The 22,608-nt window shown below is 48.1% G+C and overlaps 1 protein-coding gene across 5 annotated transcripts in view; it reads right to left on the bottom strand.

Annotated features, from left to right (window-relative positions):
- Positions 1-5,113: 5,113 nt before the first annotated feature.
- EPN2 (epsin 2) overlaps positions 5,114-22,608 on the bottom strand; it is a 61,879-nt gene continuing 44,384 nt past the window's right edge. For 3 of the 5 annotated variants that reach the window (XM_071570728.1, XM_071570727.1, XM_071570726.1), the window contains 7 exons: positions 18,284-18,408; positions 15,982-16,074; positions 15,532-15,706; positions 13,298-13,468; positions 11,708-11,800; positions 10,680-10,895; positions 5,114-9,138 (listed from right to left, as the gene is read on the bottom strand). In XM_071570728.1, coding sequence (XP_071426829.1) covers positions 8,807-9,138; positions 10,680-10,895; positions 11,708-11,800; positions 13,298-13,468; positions 15,532-15,706; positions 15,982-16,074; positions 18,284-18,408 — 1,205 coding nt within the window. In that variant the 3' untranslated portion in view covers positions 5,114-8,806. The remainder of the gene's footprint in view (positions 9,139-10,679; positions 10,896-11,707; positions 11,801-13,297; positions 13,469-15,531; positions 15,707-15,981; positions 16,075-18,283; positions 18,409-22,608) is intronic. The other 2 variants (XM_071570729.1, XM_071570730.1) reach the window with 2 other exon arrangements.

Raw genomic sequence — 22,608 nt, 5'->3', positions numbered from 1 at the left:
GTAGCAGGATAAATATCTGTGTTTGAAACACTCCAGAGGCAAACACTGAACCTGCTACTGCTTAAATATCCCTTTTCCCTTGAGCACAGTGACCTTCCCCTGTTCCAGCTGGAGCACCACAGAGTTTCCAGGCATGAGGAACCTGTAAAACCTGCAGGGACACACTGAATTTATTCACACACAGCTCTGGGTCCTGGTGCTACAACCCCTGAATTCCTCCTGTTCCAAACAAATCGTTCAATGTTCAACCCCACTGAGACCAACCAGACCCGACCCAGCTCTCCCTTCCCAGCCAACCTGCAGGGACCTTTTGGAAAGTTAAACTGTGGAAAGCAATGGTTTAAAAAAGCACAAATCCCAAATCCACAAAACAAGATTTAAGACGCCATAAGATATTTCAAGATGCTCTATGAGCAGATCCCACCCTGCCACCTGCATTATTAGGATTTTTTGCCTATTTTCTCTAGATTTAATCAGATTCTGGGGAGGGTTTTTTGGCACCTCAGTGTCTTGAGCACATCTAAGACCCTCCCAAACCTTCCCCAGGGTCTGTGTTGAGCCTGTGAGTGTTTCACTGACACAGCTCCCTCCTTACCCAAGGCACGTGTGGGGCTCTTGTGCCTTTCCCTTCTCCAGGGCCATCCCTTTGTTCCCAGAGGCAGCTCTGGATGCCCCTCACAAACACACCCTTCTCCCAGAGACAGCCTTGCTGCTCCTTTCTTTTCTGGGAAGCCTTCCCTGCTTGGATTCTTTGGCTCTCAGGTGTGGTGGAGCATTTTACCCTGGGCAGAATCTCTGCTCTGATGCCAAGGGAATAAACATGGACACGATGCTGCTGCCAAGAGTGGGAACAGCAACAAGGAAGGGATTTATGACCCTTCAATGTTCACTGCATTAAAGTTTACAAGAACTAATGCTTCAAGAACAGCCAAAGCCCAGTAAACCCCAGCCTTGCTGAGGTGATTCCCTCTCACCCTCCTCCAGGCAGCTCTAACACCCTGCTCGTGTCCTGGTTAATCATTCTCCTCCTCTTCCAACCTGGGCTGAAATTCCCAAGCCCTGGTTGCACCCAGGGCAACACGAGCCTGGCATGAGCCTGGCAGCTGGTGCTGGAGCTGCTGAAATCTCTCCCAGACACTGAAATTGGACACTCACCTCCTAATTCGAGATGGACAGGAAAAAAAATCTTCATTGAGAACGTGTGTCCTGACACAGGAGGGGCTTCAGCCAGCACAAGATGGAGTGAGACCCTCTGGAAATGAAGGAAGCTTGGGAGATACTTGGGCACTGGGCAGCAGCTCCTCCTCTGCTCTCCTGGCCTGGAGAAGCTTTGGACTGTGCTTGCTCCATGGGGGTCTTCCTGCTGTCCCTCTGGGAGTGACACAGCCAAGGAACAACAGCTTGGGGCTCAAACCTTCCAGAGAAAGGAAAATAATTCGGATGGGTCCTTAGGAACTGGGATTTACAGCCTTTCTAATAAAGCTGGGAATAGCAGCATCAGCTCCTGCCCTCTCGTGGCAGTTCCCAGCCCTGAGGAAGAGAGAGGAGCAGGTTAAGAACAATTAGCTAAGAGGCTGAAAGGAGGATGCCCCCGTTTTTCCTGTTCTCAGTGGAAATTGCCCCGTGCAGCGCCCCCGGGCACTGCCCTTTGTTCCCGAGCACGGGGTAAACACCTCCCAGTGACTGAGCCAGGAGGAGTCAGAGCATCCTTGGGCATTGCAGGGCACCCCTGGGCACTGCAGGGCACCCCTGGGCTCTGCAGGGCATCCCTGGGCACTGCAGGGCATCCCTGGGCACTGCAGAGCATCCCTGGGCACTGCAGGGCACCCCTGGGCACTGCAGGACATCCCTGGGCACTGCAGAGCATCCCTGGGCTGTGCAGGGCACCCCTGGGCACTGCAGAGCATCCCTGGGCACTGCAGGGCACCCCTGGGCACTGCAGGGCACCCCTGGGCTCTGCAGAGCATCTCTGGGCTCTGCAGGGCACCCCTGGGCACTGCAGAGCATCCCTGGGCACTGCAGAGCATCCCTGGGCACTGCAGGGCACCCCTGCTCTGCAAGGCACCCCTGGGCTCTGCAGGGTATCCCCGGGCACTGCAGGGCACCCCTGGGCACTGCAGGGCATCCCTGGGCTCTGCAGAGCATCCCTGGGCACTGCAGAGCATCTCTGGGCTCTGCAGGGCACCCCTGGGCACTGCAGGACATCCCTGGGCTCTGCAGGGCACCCCTGGGCACTGCAGGACACCCCTGGGCACTGCAGGGCATCCCTGGGCTCTGCAGGGCACCCCTGGGCACTGCAGAGCATCTCTGGGCTCTGCAGGGCACCCCTGGGCACTGGGTGTTTGCAAACCCAGAAACAACTTCCACGTTTGGAGCATGGGAAGGAAAAGGACCCCAAAGCACAGCCCGCCCTGCAGAGCAGCCACCACTGTCCCTGCAGCATCACAGGGGCTGAACAGCACAGGACAGCAGGTGACAAGGGCTTGGATAACATTTCCCAGTGCCTGGCTATCTGCAGGACACAAATCCCTCAGAAACCCTCCTATGGGCATGGAAAGCAGGTCTGAGCCCCTGGGAGGGAGGGCAGGACACAACCTGCTTTCCCAGCAGGATGGGAGGGATTCAGCCTCGTCCTTCAGAGGGAAGAGCAGCAGACACACAGAACTGCTGTAGGCTTCTATTTTTATACCTCTATTCAGGCCAGGATATTTAAGTACCCAAATTCACCTCAGAGAATATCACTACATTTAGTGCCAGACTTGGTAATGAAGATATTAAAAAATTAAAAAAAAAAAAAAACAACAACACCATCACCCAGCACAACCCCAGGCAGCCCATGGACTCCAAGTGCTACCAAGCTGGATTCCTGGAGCTTGGAGAAACCACCAAATTTCATTCCCTGATCCAAAAGAAAAGCCCTTTAAGAACATGGACCCCAGTGACTGATTTTCACAGGAGAGGAAGGGCACAAGGAAGGTGTCTAATCATTTTCCATCCTGGGCTTTACTAGAGGTGGCTCAGCCCCAGCACTACGGGGAATTCTAGGAGGGTCAGTGGGTGGATGGGTGGGACAGGTTCATGCTGAGGGAACACCCTGTGAAGGATCCTTGCCTGCATCTGCTCCAGCAGCCAGGCATGTTCTCCTCCAGCCCCTGACCGACCCAGCCTTGGGTGTTGGTCCCACAGCAGACAGGAGAGTGAGTGGGTTCACAAAGGGGTTGTTACTCAGCTTATCAGTGAGTATGAAATCCAGTGGTTTTGCTCCAGCAACACTTCCCTGGGCTGGATGGAGCTCTGATCCAACCTCCAGCTGCTCCAGTGGTTAAACAGGGCTGGAAACCACGATGCCATTCCTGCCTGGGAGGGTCTCCAAGCAATCCAGGGGCAGAGCTGGCAGCACTGATGTCCTGGTGGGATCTCCTGCCAGGCAGCAGCGGGCAGGGAGCTGGGAAGACAAACTCCACCTTTCTTACAGCTTTATTTGGGCTATTTGAGCTGCCATTGATTTCCCTTCACCTGAGAACGGGAACACATTTGCTCAACAAGTGTTAGAACAGCTCAGGCAGCATGTCCAGGCTGTGGATGTGAGCACAGGCTGATCATGGAATGCTTTGGAGTGACAGGACAATGGGGAATGGCTTCCCACTGCCAGAGGGCAGGGCTAGATGGGATATTGGAAGAAATTCTTCCCTATGAAGGTGGGCAGGCCCTGGCACAAGTGCCCAGAGAAGCTGTGGCTGCTCCATCCCTCGAAGTGTCCAAGGCCAGGTTGGATGGAGCTTGGAGCAACCTGGGATAGTGGGAAGTGTCCCTGCCCATGGCAGGGGCTGGAATTTCCCCCAGTCAATCAGGGAGAGAAGTTACCAAACACATGGGAATCCCCCAACTCCATCCAGGTCTGGCACTGCCCCAGGCTCCCCCCAGCAGATCCAGAGGGTGTGCTGTGTCCCCCCAAGGCTCCCCACACTCCCCCATCCATGGTTTGCTGTTTCATCCTCTGCAAAGCACCAGGCTGTACTCTGGGATGTGTCAGTTTAAAACTGTAAACCAGGGAAATGCTGATCACACAGAGAGACCAGAGGAGCAACAATCTCACAGAGCCCTCTGGCCAAGGAGCAGGAGCATCCATCGCTCTGGAAAAACGGGAGGTACAAAAGCCAACAGGTACCTGTTCCCGGGGTGCCACTCCTGGCCATGAGGTTTTCCCATTTTCCTCACTGGTCTGGACACAGAAGCAAAATGACTCCAAGGCCTGAGCAGAGGTGACCTCATTCTCCAGGGAAATGGGAGTGCTGCTGGAGCAGAGGGTTTGCCCAGCTCAGCCCACGGGGCTGGACCCCCAAATTCACCTTTCCAACAGGCAGATCTCCAGCCCTGCTGCAGCCTCAGCATTAATTAGTGATCATTGATTAGTGATCAGCCTGATTGGCAGCAAACACAGGACAGGGAACCTGGAGGGGCTCTGGAGAGGCAGCTCTTGATGCCGCCTGCTAATGAAGTGCCCTTCAATTAAACCAGCCAGAATTAGAAGCTGGAATCACTTCCCGGCTGGAAGCAGCTCCCTGCTCCCCATCCACAGGGCCATGTGATCCATGGGCCTGAGCCAAGGCTGCAGGAAGGGCAAGACTGAGCTACACAAGTGGGGAGCAAGGGCTCTCTGGGTCAGTTCTGTCACAGCTCCCCACCCCTCATTCCACCATCACCTTCCCCAGATTCCTGCCTGGACACAAATCCACCGAGGCAGCACTCCATGATCCCTCCACAGGGGCTGTTCCAGGGGTAACGTGGTTTAAAGAAGGAATTCAGTCACCTGCAACACAAGTCTTCGTTTTTATTGAGTTAGTAAGGTCTCAACTGATCCCAATTTCAGTGAGCTACAGAACCCTCCTGTCTCAGCCAGAGCAGCCTGTCCCGGGAAGCTCTGGATGCATCTAAGGAATCACATTGACAGCAACAAGCAGCATCACTCAGGCACGGGGGGATTTCTCCTGGCACAAACCTCCCAGCAGCTCCACCACTCCAGCAGAAAACTAACCCAAGCACGGCAGGGTCGGGCTGGGGTGGGATCATAAACACCACGCAGAGGTTTGGAAAAAGCAACACGGCTGCAAGATAAGCAATACAATTTTAATTCTGACCAGTCACCTACAAACCCCTCGTCTTTCCACTGTTCTGATGGCATTATTAAATATCACAGCTGTGACATCGCTTGGGAAAAAAAAATATGACACAAAGATACAGACATTATGATACAATAGTACAAATGATAAATTATTTATACAGTAAATAATGTCAATAGTCAGCACAAATTCATAAAAAGCAGCCGGCTCCCAGGATTATGAAAAGGTTGGTAAAGATTAAGTTGTAACACTTGCAAAGGAAGTGAGTCATGTGAGAGATTCTGCCGTGAAAAATAACCCACCTATTTCTCCACAACCTGTGCAATACTCACATACAGTACACGGTCGAAACTGCAACAGCAGAGGGGCAGAGGGAACGAGAGTTGTCTTGGCTGTGGGGCTTCAAATAGACTGTAAGCACCACAACCCACCACTGTTCTCCTTCCCTGTCCCCTCCATGGAGTTTAGTTTCTCTGTAGTATAAAACTGAATAAATAACTGAGCTTATTTGGGGGGTAAAATTATGCCAAGGGTATTTTTTTTTGTTCGTTTTTTTTTTTGTTGTTTTTTAAAATTTTTTTATTTTACAAAATATTTAACACTTTTCTCTCTTTGGTCAATTTGACCAGTAAGGCTATTTTGGGCTACTAATATTTTAAAAATCAAGGAAAAAGCACTTTTAGTATTTGCAAGGTGAGAAAAAGAAGGAGAAGAGGGGAAAATGAGTTTGGAGAAATAGGGCAGAGCGGATGTGATGGGAAACACACACACCCTCCATGCAGGAACACAGGAGGGTGAGGAAGGATTATTCTGGAGAGGAATTAAATTACCACAGAATGAGATGGACAATTCAGGGCACACTCAGCCAGGACCCCCCCCAGTGTCACCCACACCTGCACGAGGTGGGGACACAGACATGGCCCAGCCCAGGAACCAAAATTTACCAAACCAGCCCTTTCTCCTCTTAAACTCAGCTCCTGCCACAACCCCTGTGCCAGGCTGGGATCTGGGCTTGGTTAGTCTCAGCCTAAGGCTTTACAGCACCAGAATTTGGGCTGTGGCTCCTTGGAGAGCCTCGCCATGGTTTGCTGTGCCATCAACATCTCCCTCTCCATTTAATGGATATTCAATTAAAAGGAACACGGCTCTGGGAGAAGTGACTTGGAAAAAGCAACATTTGCCATTCAGCAGTTTCATGAAGCCAGGGCTCCCCACCAGACCCACAGCACAGTTTGATCAAGTCATGTAGATTATTTTGTCACTTTAAATGCTTCTCATCAGCCCCATCTTGCCTCCAACAAGTTACTGGGATGTGATCAGGACTTCTGGCTGAACAACACCCCATCCAACTGCAATTCAGGTGACAGACTAAGGGAAAAACACGAAGTGACCTCAATTCCACTGCTGAGACAATCAAATTGGAAAAATGAAGATGGATAAATCTTGCCACAGATCAGCTGGAAAGCACTTTCCCCCCCCATCTGCAAGAATCACACCCTTCCTGGTCTACACTTCTCAATAACTTCAACAACAACAAAAAGTAGAGTCTTTTTCCTTATTCTGAAAGGCAACATGAATGGGTTTTGTTTTGTTTTTAAAGACATACTGGGTGTGGACAGCAATTCTCTTTCCTCCTATATAAAAACAAGAGCAGATGAATACTCAGAATCCTCCTTGCCAATTCCACAGTATCCCAGAGGATCCAACAATCTGCATAGAAACATCCACACATTTAGCATTCCGCACACTAACAGAGCTACACTGACCTACACAGCTAAAATCTGTGATTGTACCCTAAACCTGATAGTCTCTCAGCCTCCCCTTCCCTCCAGGAGACGCAGCCCAGGCAGTCCCTGAGGCTGGAACGGCCCCGGCGCACCAGAACACACAACTCTGGCCACTTCTTTGGGGTTTGTTTTCTGGTTGTCCCCCTCCTGATCAGGGAAAGGCCACCAAGATGCATCATCAATCCATGGGGAGATGCCCTCAAGGCAGGAGCGAGCACCGGGACATCCCTGTCCATGGATATCCGGGAGCAGAGCTCGGCCACGCTGTGCCCACCTCCACCAGAACCCCTGAGCGTGGTTTGGTGCCAAGAGGTCCAGACACACTAATTAAAAAGGGACAGCTCAGCTCCCAATTAGCAGTTTTTCTATGGAGTGCACCTTCCATTAGGAAAAATTAGTCGATAAAATCAAACGAGTCGCGGTTTGTACATTAGAATTTTTAACAGCTCAAGAAGCAACACAAGGAAAAAACAACCAGCCTCTCTTGGGATCTTCACCAAGGCTAAAAGTCTGTCCAGTCTGGGGGTGGGGAACAGGAACAAATCAAGGGAAAGGCGACTTTAGTGTTTTTTCTTTTTAATGTAGTCTTAAATCATGTTACGCTCAAATTCAATTCATCTAAAAATAATTAGTCACGAGGATTTGTTTTTGATTTGCATTATGAATATTTCATTTAAAAGTAAATATTTTAGTGTTAATCTTCCCTTTTAAACTCTCTTTACAGAAACAAAGAGCTAAAACCATAAATAAGAGGGCATTAAAACCATAAAAATGACATTCGCCAATATCTTAATTTTTCAGCCAGACTTGATAAATCTATCAAAACCAGACAGTTAAATAAGAACCACATTATAAAAATTAGCAAAAAAAGGACTATTAGGTAACTCTGCAAACTCAAATATGAAACTGTACTAAACAAAATATGTGCAAAAGTATACAAGAGTAACTGCATATAGCAAGGTTAAGCCTGAATTAGTTTTAAAGCTTGCCCCGGTGAAACCGAACTCAAAGTTGTCCCACTGTATTTCATTTTTTTTCTTTTTTTTTTCTTTTTCTTTCAACTCACATTGTAAGTCAAATAAAAACAAAATACACATGAAAAAACTTCCAAAGAAGCTGGTACTGGACAAGCACAGAGCAGGACACTCACTCAGCACGAGTGCAGCCACTCACAGAGAGTTCCAGGAGTCCTTAGAGTAGTGTACGGGTTCAACACTGCACGACAGCACACGGCATATCGACAACTCGAGCATGTTCTTGGGTGGTTTGCCTGGGGTTTGTGTTATTTTCCTTTAGAGACAAGCTTGTTTTCTCAGTCACACCTCAGAGACCAAAGCAGTGCGAGTTTGCAATGTTTAATGCATAAAAACCAGCCACCTGGGCCCTCCGGATCGTTCTCCTCTAAGAGTAAGGACTATGGGTGAACCAACAGTCTAAACTGTGTGTAGTTATGTGCAAAACATTCACTAGCACTCGGAATCTCAGGGCTATCATATGGGCATAGGAAGTGACAGATGCAGGTAAATAGTAATTTCAGGATCCAGCACATGATCTGACATCTATAAAATAGCCAAGGGAGTTTAAAATGGCAGGTTCTCTCCCTAGAAAGTGTATTGAAATGATTAACAAAGTAACAAAATGGGCAGAATCTAACTTTGGTGAAAAGTCTGAACATTTCACATGATGCTCAACAAGCCAAAGTAAGGTACCATCTGTAGCAAAGACTAGATTTAGATTAACTGGTAAGTAGAGACAACTCTTCAAAGATCATAACTGTAAACTGCAAATCTACTTCCAAGTCTCTCACACACCGTTCAGTCCACACAGGCCACGTTCGTTCCGCTGTAAAGACTTCAGCCTGGAAACACTAGGAAAAGAAAAGTTCCTTTAATTGGGTCTTTATAGGAGGAAAGGGTTAGTTGTATTTGCAGACTGGGAGGCTGATGGTGGGATTCCTGTACTGTGGAGAGGTTGGGGCATTGATCCTGCAATGCTCAGCCCCTGGCCCATCCTGGTGATCGAGGCCACGCTGCCCATCGCCGGGATCGGTGCCATTCCCACGGGCACGGGGGCCATGGAAGACAGAGGTATTGGCTCCATGCTCATCGGGGGCACAGCACTGAAGGAAGGGCTGGTTCCCATCACGGGACTCGCTCTCATCTGGTTCAGGGTCAGTGGCTGAGGCTGATTCACTTGGAAGGGGTTGATTGGAGTCGGTGCTGTAGCGGCGCCTGGTTTGGAGAGAAAGGGGAGGAGGGAAAGAGATGGCACTGCCATCAACACCACGTTCTGGAAATCATCTTTTCTGGCACCTTCTCTGTATCTCCACAAGCTCCCAATCCCAAAACACCCTGGGGAGAACCCGCCTGGGTGCCATCCAGCAAATTCCCTGGTGCATCAGTACAGTCTGTTCCCTTCTGTCTGTCAATGCCACAAGATACCCCTTCCCTGACCAACAGTTTCCATTTCTGATAGTACTGACTAGAGAGAAAGGTTCCAAATTTGGTTACCTGGGACATGCCCAACCTTGACATCCAGGTTACTGAGTTTAGTTTCTAAATGCTATTGAAAATTTGCACTGGGGAAGAGACCTGCAGGCTCTCTGTGCTCCTTTAATGAAGATTAAACTGATAGAGAGTAGGTTTTGGATATTGGGATGGAATCCTTCCCTGTGAGGTGGGCAGGCCCTGGCACGGGTTGCCCAGAGCAGCTGTGGCTGCCCCATCTCTGGGAGTGTCCAAGGCCAGGTTGGATGGGGCTTGGAGCACCCTGGGCTGGTGGGAGGTGTCCCTGTCCACGGAAAGGGGTTGGAAGAGAATGATCTTTAAGGTCCCAACTCCATTTTCATGTTTCTGGCAGTGAGTTTGGACAAGAATTCCCAAAGTAAACAGCTTGTTTCCGAGCTGCAGCAGTGCTAGCAGAGGCAGAGGACAACTTTCCCAGCGTTTGAGGTTCCCTGGCCTGCTGCCAGCCCTGCAGATTCCTTTCACCATCCAAGCACAGCGTTATTTGGATGGCCCAGTGACCCCTCACAAACTTTCTGTAGGAACCAGTAACGGCACATCCACAGATTTCCTCTCCCTGATCGCTGCCAAGGCTGCTCAGAATCACTGCCCTTTTCCTGCTCAGGAAGTTTAATAAACTGATTTTTTTTTCCATTTAAGAGTGAAGAAAATCAATACTGAAAGAGAATTTCAAGGTGTTTCACTGTAGGAGCAACACATGAAATTTTCAGTGCATGTTTCAGCTTTTAAAAAATACACCTTCCACCTGTTCAGTGGCACCATTTCGGTCTGCCCTAAATAAGGGCTCACTTCTACCAGGCCCAGCTTACAGGGGAACTGCAACAGACTGTTTTTATTTCCAAACACACTCAGAATATGTTTCCAGATGAAAACTGGTTTACTGTGCCAGCCTAAAGACAGCCTGACCAGCAACCCACTGGGGTTTACTGCAGAGTTTGCTCTCTGCAGCCTCAGGCTGCAGTCACATAATTTGGAGAGCGAGAGGGCAGACGGGGAAGGGAAACTGCTGGAACCAAGCTGAGCTGCAGATAGAGCAGAAACTCTGAGCTTTCAGGGACTGTCACTCTGATGGGTGAGTCCACGATGCCTCCCTGAGACCCTCCTGCTCTCAGCCATGACCTGTTGGCTGAAGCAACCAGGAAAAACAAGCCCAAAACTTCTTACTTTAAATCCACTACAACCGAGTTTTTCCCAGTTTTCCTACAGGAAGGGAAAACTCAAACAGAAAGGGTTGTGCAGCAACAGACCTGGTGCCAAGAATGGATTCAGTGAAGTAACAGGTTGTGGTGGCTTAGACACCAGAGAATCCAGGTTCACCAGAGCAGCGTTGGGGCCCAGGAAGGACTCCGGGGTTTTCCGGGCCGCGCTCTGTTTTCCTGCTGTCCCACTGGAGTGCTGGGAATCAAAGAGATCAGGACTGGTGGTACCGCTATGCTGAGATGGCAAAGTGGAACCTGATTCAGCTGAAACAACACAAAGAGACAAACAAAACCTCCCATTAATCCACACGGTGGAGCAGAGAAAGCCCTGAAGTGTCTGACAGCAGAAATGTTTAGTTCTAAGGCTGGGATTAGTCAGGCTGGAGTGCTTCAGTCACACCCTTAGCATGCAAGCAGGTCAGTGTTCTGTAGGAGAGCACGAGAAGCTGCAGTCAGAGGTGCAGAGCTCTACTGAAGGCGCTCCCTGCTTTGCCCTGATGAACATTCCCACAGCTACGCTGCTCCAGCTGGGACTCAGAGGCTCCAAGATACTGCAGAGCCTTGGCTTCTGCCCTTGCCCTACACCACTGCCGTGCCCTTCCTGGCTGGATTGCACCCAGGGTTTGTGCTCAACAAGCCCAGCTGTGCATTAGTCACTGTTCTTTCAGGCAGAACCACCCTGAGAGGCCACAGCACCACACACTGACAGTGAGGGCCTGGCAGTCTGGACTCAGTGACTGATTTACAGTCAGCAGGGGTCTGTTTGACTCTCTGAGCATAAAGTCCTGCTCCAAACATGTTGGACACTGAAAATTTAGAAGTCCAACCAGGTTCTGGGTCCACACAGCAAAAGGTTACACGGTGCAGTTCTATGGATCACAGCACAAAAGGCACATTCCCCACAAGTTCATGCACAGGCCAAAATGTGAACAACAAGCTTTTACTGCTGCATTACCACCAGCTTTAATCTCTCCCTCTGTGAAAGCTGATTTTTTTTTAATAAAACTTCAGAATAGAGACATTTGCTGCTGTGACTGTCACCCAACCTGTCCACATGCTAAGAACTTGAGTCGTACCTGGCTTTTTGGAAGTTCGAAGTGTGTCAAATTCAGAAAAATCATCTTTAACTGTACCATTCAAATTACTGAAGAGGTCAAAAGATGTACTTCCTGTTCAAAACAACAAGACAGCCCTGTCATTAACACATCTTCGGTTGCATCACACACCTGATCCTCCTGGAAGCAATTCCTAAACCACTTGTGTTCCCAGGAAGCCACTGTTGGGTTCCAGGGCAGCAGCTGGAGTGGTCCTGGAGTTACCCAGGAGCTGGGACAAGAATGATGTCAGAGAGTTGTGGTTTTCTCACAGAATTAGCCAAGTAATTCAGAGCAGTTTGCTTTTAAATCAGTGCAGGGCACACCTTGAGCATGCTGGGGTTTGGCTGATTGCAGCAGACAGTGCTCCAGGAGAAAGGGATTTACAGCCTGAACTATCCAGTGTTAACCAGCCCTCGGGTAAAACACATTCTGAACAGAGTCCCAAAGCCAAATTTAGCACTGCTACAACTTCACTGGTGATTTGACTTGTGCTTCCCAAGTGCAAAGGAGGAGAAATGCAATAGCAGAGGTTGCTGAGATGGCAAAGCTTCCTTAGCTGAAGCACCAGCACTCGCCCAGAGTTCACAACCAAAAAACCATCACCATTTCCACATGGGGACACACACTCTTACCTCAGAACGGAGGCAGAAAACCCAAATGAGCAGCAATCACACTCCTGAAAAGCTTTAAAGTCTCTGTGCCTATTTTTTAATTAGTTGAAATGTTTTTCTAATTTAGTTTTAATCTTCAACCCATTTCAAGCAAATGAAGGTTCAAAAAGAGCACAAAGAAACAAAACCCAAAGAGTGACAATTGAGTACAAAAACAATGCTAAAGAAGAACAAAGTTAAAGACTCATTCTCACAATGATCCAGTTATTGCCCTTTGCCCAGTGAAAAGCTGATCAGACAACTTTGTGCAGTGCAGATTCCTTTGTTTGTGACGTTCTGGGATGAAGAACTGGCAGAAAATGCATTTGGGATGCATTTAGCCACGGTGCTGATATGAAAATAGCAGGCATTAAAGACTCATCAAGGTTGCATTAGTTAGAGCACGAACAGACAATTACATCAGCACCTCGGTACACAGGGCTCAGGGATCACTTCACACCCTCAGTCTGGAGGAACAAACCTTCATTTGCACCTCTAAAAGTCTCCTCAGAGCTGGAGCTGCTCAACCTGTCAATCTGCATCTGCAGAGACATCCATCTGCAGAGCTATTTAACGCGATGAAAGGTTAAATTATAGGATCATTCGCTGCCAGAAATTAAGTCCTTGTCTAATTAAAGATAAAACCCAAGAGCAGGAGCAGTCCCAAGTGCTCAGCAGGCAGCCACAAATACCAAGAGGAGAAGGTAGAAGGGACAGAGCACGAAGCAGCACCACTAATTCAGAGTCAGCATAATTACATTTGATTTGCTTTTGCCTGAGAGTTATTACAACTCCCTTTTATTGTACAGACCAGTTCTGGAAATTGTTCAGCACGGAGCCTCTCTGAACCACACAATGCCACAACATCCTTCGGGTTTCTCCTTACTCAAACATGGATATGGATGAGAGCCTTTCTCACCAGAGGCAGGGAGAGGTTTGTTTGCAGGTGCTGGTCCCCAGGGATCCACAGAAGGTTTTGCTGCAGTAGAAGATGGTTGAGCAGGAGCCCAAGGGTCATTTTTGGACAGAGGCTGAGCTGTGGATCCCGCTGGTGCTGCCCAAGGGTCAACAGAAGCAGCTGGTTTGGCACCTGCAAAAGGAGTCAGCAGGAGCACCAGTGAGTCCAGATTCCCTTTGGAAAGCTTTCCTGGGAGATTAACCTCTCTCATGTGCCTTGACTGCCAATTAACACTGACCATAAATAGGTGAAGCAGCTCAGCACCAGGCACACTGATAACTCTCAGCATCAATGTCACACACACTGATCAACAAGCACCAGGAAATTCTGTGCAAGGCAGAGGAATAAACAAATCCCCCCTTTGAAACTGAGTAAAAATATCTGCAGTTCCAACAAGAAAATAAACTTGATTTTGTTACAGACACTGCCACACAACTGGCAATACCTGCCTGGAGGTGACCTAAATCACAGGGTCTATTTATGAACTCAGGGGAAAGTAAGTTTATAAAAAGCCCAGAGGTGAAAGTTACAAGATACAAAACATTAACACTTGGACAAAGATGCAAAGGGAATGTTTTCCAACTCTTTTACCCATATTGTTATTCTTTTAAAATATAATCAGCTTCCCTGAGCCAGCTGTGCTTTTTATTCCCACTTCTAAGCTCTCCTGACATAGATCTGAGCTTCCCACTGACACCCCTTCTTTTTTTCTTTACCCCAATGCCAAGGTATGTTCAGGATTCTCTTTTTATTGGAGTTTGGTGACAACTCTTCATTCCTACTAATTCATTTACCAAACTGCTTCAGGTTGTGCACGAGGGTACAGGGGAAATTTAAGGCCAAACAAAGGGAGAAGGAAAGAGAAGGAAACTCCCCTCACTATACACAATTTCCTGCCAGGTTCTTCTTCTTCCTCCCCAACCTAATTCACTGCTTTCCAGCAAAGCAATTCTGTTCCTCTTCCTACCAATATTTCAGGTTATTAAGCCCTGGGACCACTGAAGTAAATCCCAAGTCAGCTTTGCAGTGGGCCAGGTCTGTGCTGGAAGGTCACTCTTGCCTGGCCCCAACATCCATTCCCCTCCTGGACCATCAGGAATGGGAGCCCAGCACTTCCCAGGCACACCCTGCACAACTCTCCAGTGATCAATTCCCTTCAAAGCAGGTTCCCTGTGAACCTTCTCCCCAGGAATGGTGTCATTCCTAACTGAGGGCTGTGTAACCCAGGAGCAGGATGGGACCACCCCCACATACACAACTATCACCTTTAACCTCCACGAGTGTTTCAACTTCCAACTGGGAATTATTTTAGTTTTCAGAACTTCACACAAACGCCCTTGGCATCACAATGTTCTTGTGAACCAACTCAAGGCTGCACAAAGTGGCACAAATTCCAATTTGCAATGCTGGGTTTTGTTTCATCAACAGGTCCATGGTCTGGCTACAGCTCCAGAGCAGGAAATGCCAGAACTCTCCAAGGAAGCCCAACTATTCCCACACCAGTCCTTGCATTTCCTTTATCTGCCCTCAGTGCTGAGTTACAGCAATGCCCCACCAGAAATGCCAATGACAGCACTTCCCATCAGCTGAAGCTTCCCCAAAGGTCTTTCCTTTCCCAAATGAGAGTGCTTGGGAAGATCCTTCCTGGAGCTGCCATCAGCTCCACTGGAACACCCACAGCACATGCAGGATTTCAGGAATACAGTTCAGTGAGTCACTTCAATATCAGGAAACTCCTAAATCCTCCATCTTCAGGACTACCCTTGGGAGCCAGGAAACCAGCAGGCTGGAATAAGGGGTTGTGCTATGCTGGAATGAAGTTGGGAGACACAGAAAAGGCACTACAGCCAAAAGTGATGCAGGGAAAATCCTGCCAGAGGGGCTGTGGATCAAACAGCAGAACTGGACAAAGTTGGATTATGTTTGGTTTTAACCATGGAAAAATACACTGAGTAGCCTTAGGGCACAAAACTTGAGCCTTTTCTGATTTCCTGTCACCAAAAATGAAACAGATGATGCAATTTCCATTTGTTTCTGTTTGGAAATGAGTTGAGGAATGCCAGTTCTGGAGTATGGGAATCAATCAGGACAAACTAATACACAAGCATTGCACTGGACACTGAGGAACTTTGGAAAGCTCCACGTTAAAAAGCAAAAGCTTTGAAATAACATTCCCCCTGGCAGTTTCTTCTTACCAAATGATTGCCATGGGTCAGAGGCAGGAGCTGCAGCTGTGGATCCTCCCCAGGGATCAGTTTGGTTCGCAACAGCAGGAGGTCCCCAGGGCTCAGTTTTCGGCGGTGCCGGTGCCGGGGCCGGTGCCGGTGCCGAGGAGGGCAGGGCATCCATCAGGTCCAACAGGGTGGTGTGCTGAGGGCAGGAATAATCTGAGCTTTAATCAAGAGCATTATCACTCTGCAGCACAAACCCGTGAGAGTGAAGAAGCAATTATTATTATTTTTTTTCCTTTACACACCTGCATTGACCAGCAGCTCCAAATTTAACCCACACGGAAGAAGCTTTAAAAGCTACACAACAAAGCAATCCCAAAAGCATAAAAGAGCTCAGTATTAAGCTATTTTGTGTTACTGTATTTCAGCTTTTGGCAGCATAACCAGGAATTTCTTAGTCGAAGGCACTACTACCTCCTTCTTTTTGGGAATTTTAATTGTGTCTCTGCGACTCTCCTCCAGAGCCATCTGTAACCTCAGATCGTCCCCGCGTCTGAGCCGCTCCTCCTGCAAAGGAAACCGACACTGGTGATAACAGACCATTCCTGCACTGCCCTCCAGGCATCCAACCCCTGGGCACGGCACTGCCAGCAAAGGAAGGCCTGGGCAGCCCTCCCTGCCACCCTGCCACTGTTTGCTGCAGTTTGTACCTGATGCAAGGGAGGGAGAGGGATTTTCTGGGGGTGCCCTGACCCTGCACCCCCAGTGCTGTGACCACAGTCCAGACTGCTGAGTGACATCTGCCCTCCTGATCTTTTACTTCTAATGGGAATGTACATTAAACATTCTTTCCCAAATCCAGTTACAAGGTAGAAACACCACAGAACGTCCAGGGAACAGCCCAGCTGTAAATTATCATCGTGATTTTGAACCACTGAAGGCTGTAGGGAACTGAAGTTCAATTTTCCTGGCTTTCCTCAGCTTCCCTCCACTTGATACAAGTGTTATAAGGAACACCAAGGGAATCAGTCGAGCCAACTCTTTGTAGTTTGAAGGTTTAAACATCTGTAAACTACAATGTTTGTGGTACATTCAACTACTTTAAATAACTTTGCTTGCATCACATCTTTCAGAAGTTGACTAATCTCCCAGCTGGTATTTCCTCTGTCATTTTTCAAGTTACTTAACTGACTAGATTCTGATTCATATTTTCTGTCCCTTTATTGCTCAATAATGATAAACTTTACTGGGTAATGGTTCCCCTTTCCAAGCACAGAGATATTAATGCCCACCATGCACCTGTAAACTAAATTTTCACAGGAAGCCTCTAAAATATTACACACTCAGCAGGGCTGACTTGAATTTTCATTCATAGCTGAGATTCAACTTTGTTATATATTAACATGCAGAAAACTTTATCCATAATTAATTATCCAGCATTCAAATTCAGAATTAATCTCTTAAGAATTAGCACAGTAACATAACTCAGGTGAGAGATCAAGAATCAAGTTACTTTAAACCAGGTTCTTTACATATTCTGGTACTTTTTGTCAGGTCACCCTCCTGTTCCAGGCACTCTTACCAAACAAACAGACCATTCAGAATTTCACTGGAATCAGAATTCGCTGCCATTAATGAAGGTTTTCAGGACCAGTCATGTTTCCAGCTCTTCCAAACTGAAAACATCTTCAGTAATGTGCTGATTAACATCCTCCCACACAAAGTCTTCTTGCAAAGTGACTGTCATCTTCCACTAGTCTCAACAGCTCGGGGGCTGAGGTTACTTTTAAAAGAATCACAGAATCAGAGACTATTCTGAAAGAGCTTGAGGGGCTGGAGCGGGGCCAGAGAAGAGCAACGAGGCTGGAGAAGGGACTGGAGGTGGCACTGAGTGTCCTCTGAAACACCTCCAGGGACAGAGAATCCAACATCTCTTGATCCAACCCCACTGTGATCACCAGCCCAGGGCACTCTGTGCCCCACTCTGTGCCCTGGGCTGGTGATCACAGTGGGGTTGGATCAAGGGTTGATGATCTCAGAGGTCTCTTCCAACCCAACTGAGAAGAGCAACGAGGCTGGAGAAGGGACTGGAGCACAAGTGCTGTGGGGAGAGGCTGAGGGAGCTGGGGGTGTTCAGCCTGGAGAAGAGGAGGCTCAGAGGTGACCTCAGCACTGTCTGGAACTCCCTGAAGGGAAGTTCTGGCCAGGTGGGGGTTGGTCTCTTCTCCCAGGCACTCAGCAATAGGACAAGGGGGCACGATGGGCTCAGGCTCTGCCAGGGGAAATTGAAGCTGGAGAGCAGAAAAAAATTCTTTGCAGAGAGAGTGCTCAGGCATTGGAATGGGCTGCCCAGAGAGGGGGTGGATTCCCCATCCCTGGAGGTTTTTCAGGCCGTGGCACTGAGTGCCATGATCTGGTAAAGGGACTGGAGTTGGACCAAGGGTTGGACTTGATGATCTCGGAGGTCTTTTCCAACCCAATCCGTTCTGTGACTCTCTGAGTTGGAAGGGACCCACAAGGATCATCGAGTCCAACTCTTAAGTCAAGGGCCCACATAGGGGATTGAACCCATGACCTTGGCATTACTACAACCAAGTTTTAAACAGATTTAAAAAAAAAATAAATAAAAAACCCACAAGACCAACATCTTCCAAAACTGCCTTATTCCACCTGGAGCAAAGCCAAGCTGATAAGAAAAAACAAACAAACAAACAAAAAAAAACAGAAACCAAAGCAAAGTGAGGATTGTAATCTCAACTATCAAAGCCAAACCTACACGGGCACCGACCTGCTCCGCCACCTCCCGGCTCATGGCCAGCGCCAGCTGCAGCTGCAGCTCCTCCTCGCCGCTCGTCTGCGGCCGCGCCTGCTCCAGCTCCGAGGACACCCGCGGGGACGTGGCTGTGGGACACAAAAACACCGAGCTCAGCACACACAGAACAGCAGGAGATGTGGCAGGTTTGGTTCCTGCTCTGACCACACCCCCCGTTTCACACGTTCGTTCCAGGGATGCTCCAAAAGCTCCCTCAGTGCCAGGAGGTGAAACTCCCACCAGGTCCAGGGATGCTCCAAAAGCTCCCTCAGTAACAGGAGGTGAAACTCCCACCACTTCCAGGGATGCTCCAAAAGCTCCCTCAGTGCCAGGAGGTGAAACTCCCACCAGGTCCAGGGATGCTCCAAAAGCTCCCTCAGTGCCAGGAGGTGAAACTCCCACCAGGTCCAGGGATGCTCCAAAAGCTCCCTCAGTGCCAGGAGGTGAAACTCCCACCAGGTCCAGGGATGCTCCAAAAGCTCCCTCAGTAACAGGAGGTGAAACTCCCACCAGGTCCAGGGATGCTCCAAAAGCTCCCTCAGTAACAGGAGGTGAAACTCCTACCAGGTCCAGGGATGCTCCAAAAGCTCCCTCAGTAACAGGAGGTGAAACTCCTACCAGGTCCAGGGATGCTCCAAAAGCTCCCTCAGTGCCAGGAGGTGAAACTCCCACCACTTCCAGGGATGCTCCAAAAGCTCCCTCAGTGCCAGGAGGTGAAACTCCCACCAGGTCCAGGGATGCTCCAAAAGCTCCCTCAGTAACAGGAGGTGAAACTCCCACCAGGGCTGGGGAGAACAGACCACAATTAAAGTCAACTCCTTAAAGGACAAACATTCCTGGAAAACAAAAGCTTTTTGCCTTAGTGGGGCTGTAAGATCAACAAGTCCCCCCAGCACATGCTGGACACCCCGAGCACATCAGGACACTGATTTAAAAACATACAGAATTAATTGTTCAAGAGAACATTTGCTGGTATTTCTTGCATCTTCCAATGTCACCAAGGATTTGCTGGGAGTTGGCCAATCTCAGGGTAAAACTGGATACCACCCACTTTTCTGTAAAATAATACAGTCCTAATGGGAAGATAAAGAACTATTCTTGACTGCTGAGCAGGCTCAGGGACAAACAAGCAAGTCATTCATACCCCAAATATACACAAATACTGTACCAGGCCCTGGTAAAAAGGAGTCTGGTGTATGGGCTGGGGTTGGTGTTTGGGTTTTGGTGTTGGCTGGTCTGGTTTTGGGTGAGCTCTGGCTGGGATCTCCCCTCTCCTTGAGTTACAGTCAAGCTTGACAGCTAAAATATGCACAAATCTTCTTTTCCTGATGATGTCAGACAGAAATTCCCATCCCAATGGGACAACACTAGTGGGTTTAGCACTAGACAGTAATTAAAACTTTTTTTCACTCTCACAAATAATTCTCTCACATCCAAATCATTCACACAGAACTTTTATCTCAGTTTGGCAAGGAAGATTGTATTTAATGGCTGGAATGATAATTAGTTTGGCAAAATACATGTTGACATTTAATACAGAGGAATCAGGTTTCTAAACTGGCATGACAAGGTCTAAGAAATCAAGTTTCTTCTCAGCAGGTCAGCTGGGCATGTAAAAACGAGACTGCCAAACCATGTTTAAAAACCACCTTTTCATCACTATTTTAATCCTCCAAACATTCCCAGTCTTGCCTCTCCAAATGACACAACAAGTGCAACTTCCTCTCTCATCCAACAGGCCTGAAGGAAAGTGACTCTCCATAAACACGGAATGTGACTCTCCATGAACAAGGAAAGGGACTCTCCAAAAACAAGGAAAGTGACTCTCCAAAAACAAGGAAAGTGACTCTCCATAAACAAGGAAAGTGACTCTCCAAAAACAAGGAAAGTGACTCTCCATAAACAAGGAAAGTGACTCTCCAAAAACAAGGAAAGTGACTCTCCAAAAACAAGGAAAGTGACTCTCCAAAAACAAGGAAAGTGACTCTCCATAAACAAGGAAAGTGACTCTCCATAAACAAGGAAAGGGACTCTCCATAAACAAGGAAAGGGACTCTCCATAAACAAGGAATGTGACTCTCCATGAACAAGGAATGTGACTCTCCATGAACAAGGAATGACCTTTCCATCCCACCCCACTCTGTCTCCAAAGGGACACATTAATTTATCACCCAGAACGATTCCCCCACACTGTGCTGATCCTGAGGCTCTCAAGCCAACCAGACAAGCTCCTTCCTTCAATAAAGATGTTACTCATACCCCAATTCTAACATTTTTTTCAAACTTTTCCATATGAAAGAACTAAATTTTTGTTTGCTCCAACAGTCACAGCCAGGCCCTCCAATAAATGATATGGACTATTAAAAACAAGGTAACTGAAGCCCATGATAATTCCCAGCCTCTCACCTAACACAGGTTAAACATGAGCACCAATTCTGGTCATTCAAATCCAGGATGGATGATTTCAAACCAGAATGGATGTGGAAACCCTTTCCCTTGGAGCACAGAGCATGTTTGATGTGTTTATCTTTGCAAAAAAAGAAGATTGAGCAGTTCATGGTTGTTAAATAAATCAGGCTTGCAAATACCACAGAGTGAGAAAAGCTATTTAAGATAAAGGGGCAAGAACTAATGGCATAAACTGACCATGAATAGTTTTGAGATATAAGCAGAGTGGTTTTCCAGCAGGAATTGGAGAGGGACAGTAAGTTATGGTTTCAAACCAGAGCTGGGTAAGTGTGGGACAAATGGGACACCCAGAGAGCCACCTGGGCACAGATGGGCCTGGACCATGACCAGGGAGGGACCTGCTGGTCTCCCAGTTGGGATTTCCTGCCCTTCCTGCACCTCAGCCTTTCCATCTCTGTGCACACACCTCCAGTCCACACCAAGCTGATGGCACAATGACTTCAGAACGATGTGAAGCAGGTTCATTTTCCCCCCATCTCCACACAAAGGACTTGCTGAACACCCTCAGCAGCTGCAGCTTTAGCAGCTCCCAGAATCCTGCCAGGAAAAGCTGCAGGCAGCAGGAACTGCATCCCTCCCTGGTGGGTCCTCCCTCCCAGCCAGCAGGGGAAGGGCTGGATTGCTTGGCAGGGAGTTCCATGAGCTCACAGCTCCCAGCAGAGCCCAGGCAGCAGCTCCAGGATCTGCACACAAGACAATATGGGCTCTCACAGATAGAAATTATTTCTTTTCACTTTTAGGCTTTCCAGCAATTCATTTTACTTGCTTTCATTAGCTCTAAAAGGCACTTCCAAACTTATCTTTACAAAAAAAAGAAAGGAAAAATGACAGAAATTCTTCCTTGGGCCTCATTAATAAAACCCCCAAACTACAGGAATGTTGCTGTTTTACATTTAAACCTCTGCAGTGTTATAAAACCACCTACATGAAAGAACTGCCAGCAAACTGTTTGAAAGAGTGATGGAAAATTCAAAACACTGTTCTGGGGAGTTAACCTGACATGTTTTATATCCAGCAACTCCACTCCTGTGAGGGCCTCATCCTGCATCAAGGTTTGAATTCCCAGGATCCAGCAGAAAGGTTATTGCCTCAGTAACAGGATGGCTGCCACACAAAGCATCCCTTATCCCCCAGCACATGACAGTTCACTCAGATGTTTATGTAAGATGGGACTCAATAGATCAATTCTGACCTGCTAAGCCCTGCTTTGTTGGGAATTTGGAGATCCCAGTCCCTCCAGGCTGCCCAGAAGCAAATTGGTGGGAATCTGTTCCCACAGGGCTGCTCAGCAGGGAAATCATCTCCACCCTCAGTTAATCACCAGAGCAGGATTCTGATTCTGCTCCACCATCTGTGCCCAGCCCAGGCTCTGACATCTGCCAGACACATCTATTGATAATTTACTATATTTTGGCAATATTAAAAGCCCTCTGTGGATGTCTATAGATCTGACTGAGTTAAAGGGAACACACAGCACAGAGTCACTGCCTGCATTAGGGATACAAACCTCTCCCAGCACGGAAATCAGGCTGTGCATTTTCATTCCCAAGGCTGTGCTCGGGTTTTGGGGTTGTTTTTGTTATTTCTGGCTTTCTGATTTGCAGGTGGAATTCTGAGGAACAGAACTCAGTTCTCAGTCACATTTGTTCAGAAAGAAAAGCTCTTTCCTCTCTCAAGCAGTGCACCTACAAATGCAGACAAAACCAAGGCTGACTTGAAAAATTGGATTAATATCAAGGTAAGAACTCAGAACCCAACAGCAATTCCCTTGTAAGAACTCAGAACCCAACACTAATTCCCTTGTAAGAACTCAGAACCCA

The sequence above is a fragment of the Pithys albifrons genome, chromosome 16 (assembly GCF_047495875.1).
Source record: "Pithys albifrons albifrons isolate INPA30051 chromosome 16, PitAlb_v1, whole genome shotgun sequence".
NCBI lineage: Eukaryota > Metazoa > Chordata > Aves > Passeriformes > Thamnophilidae > Pithys > Pithys albifrons.
This window is presented reverse-complemented; position numbering and strand designations above follow the sequence as displayed.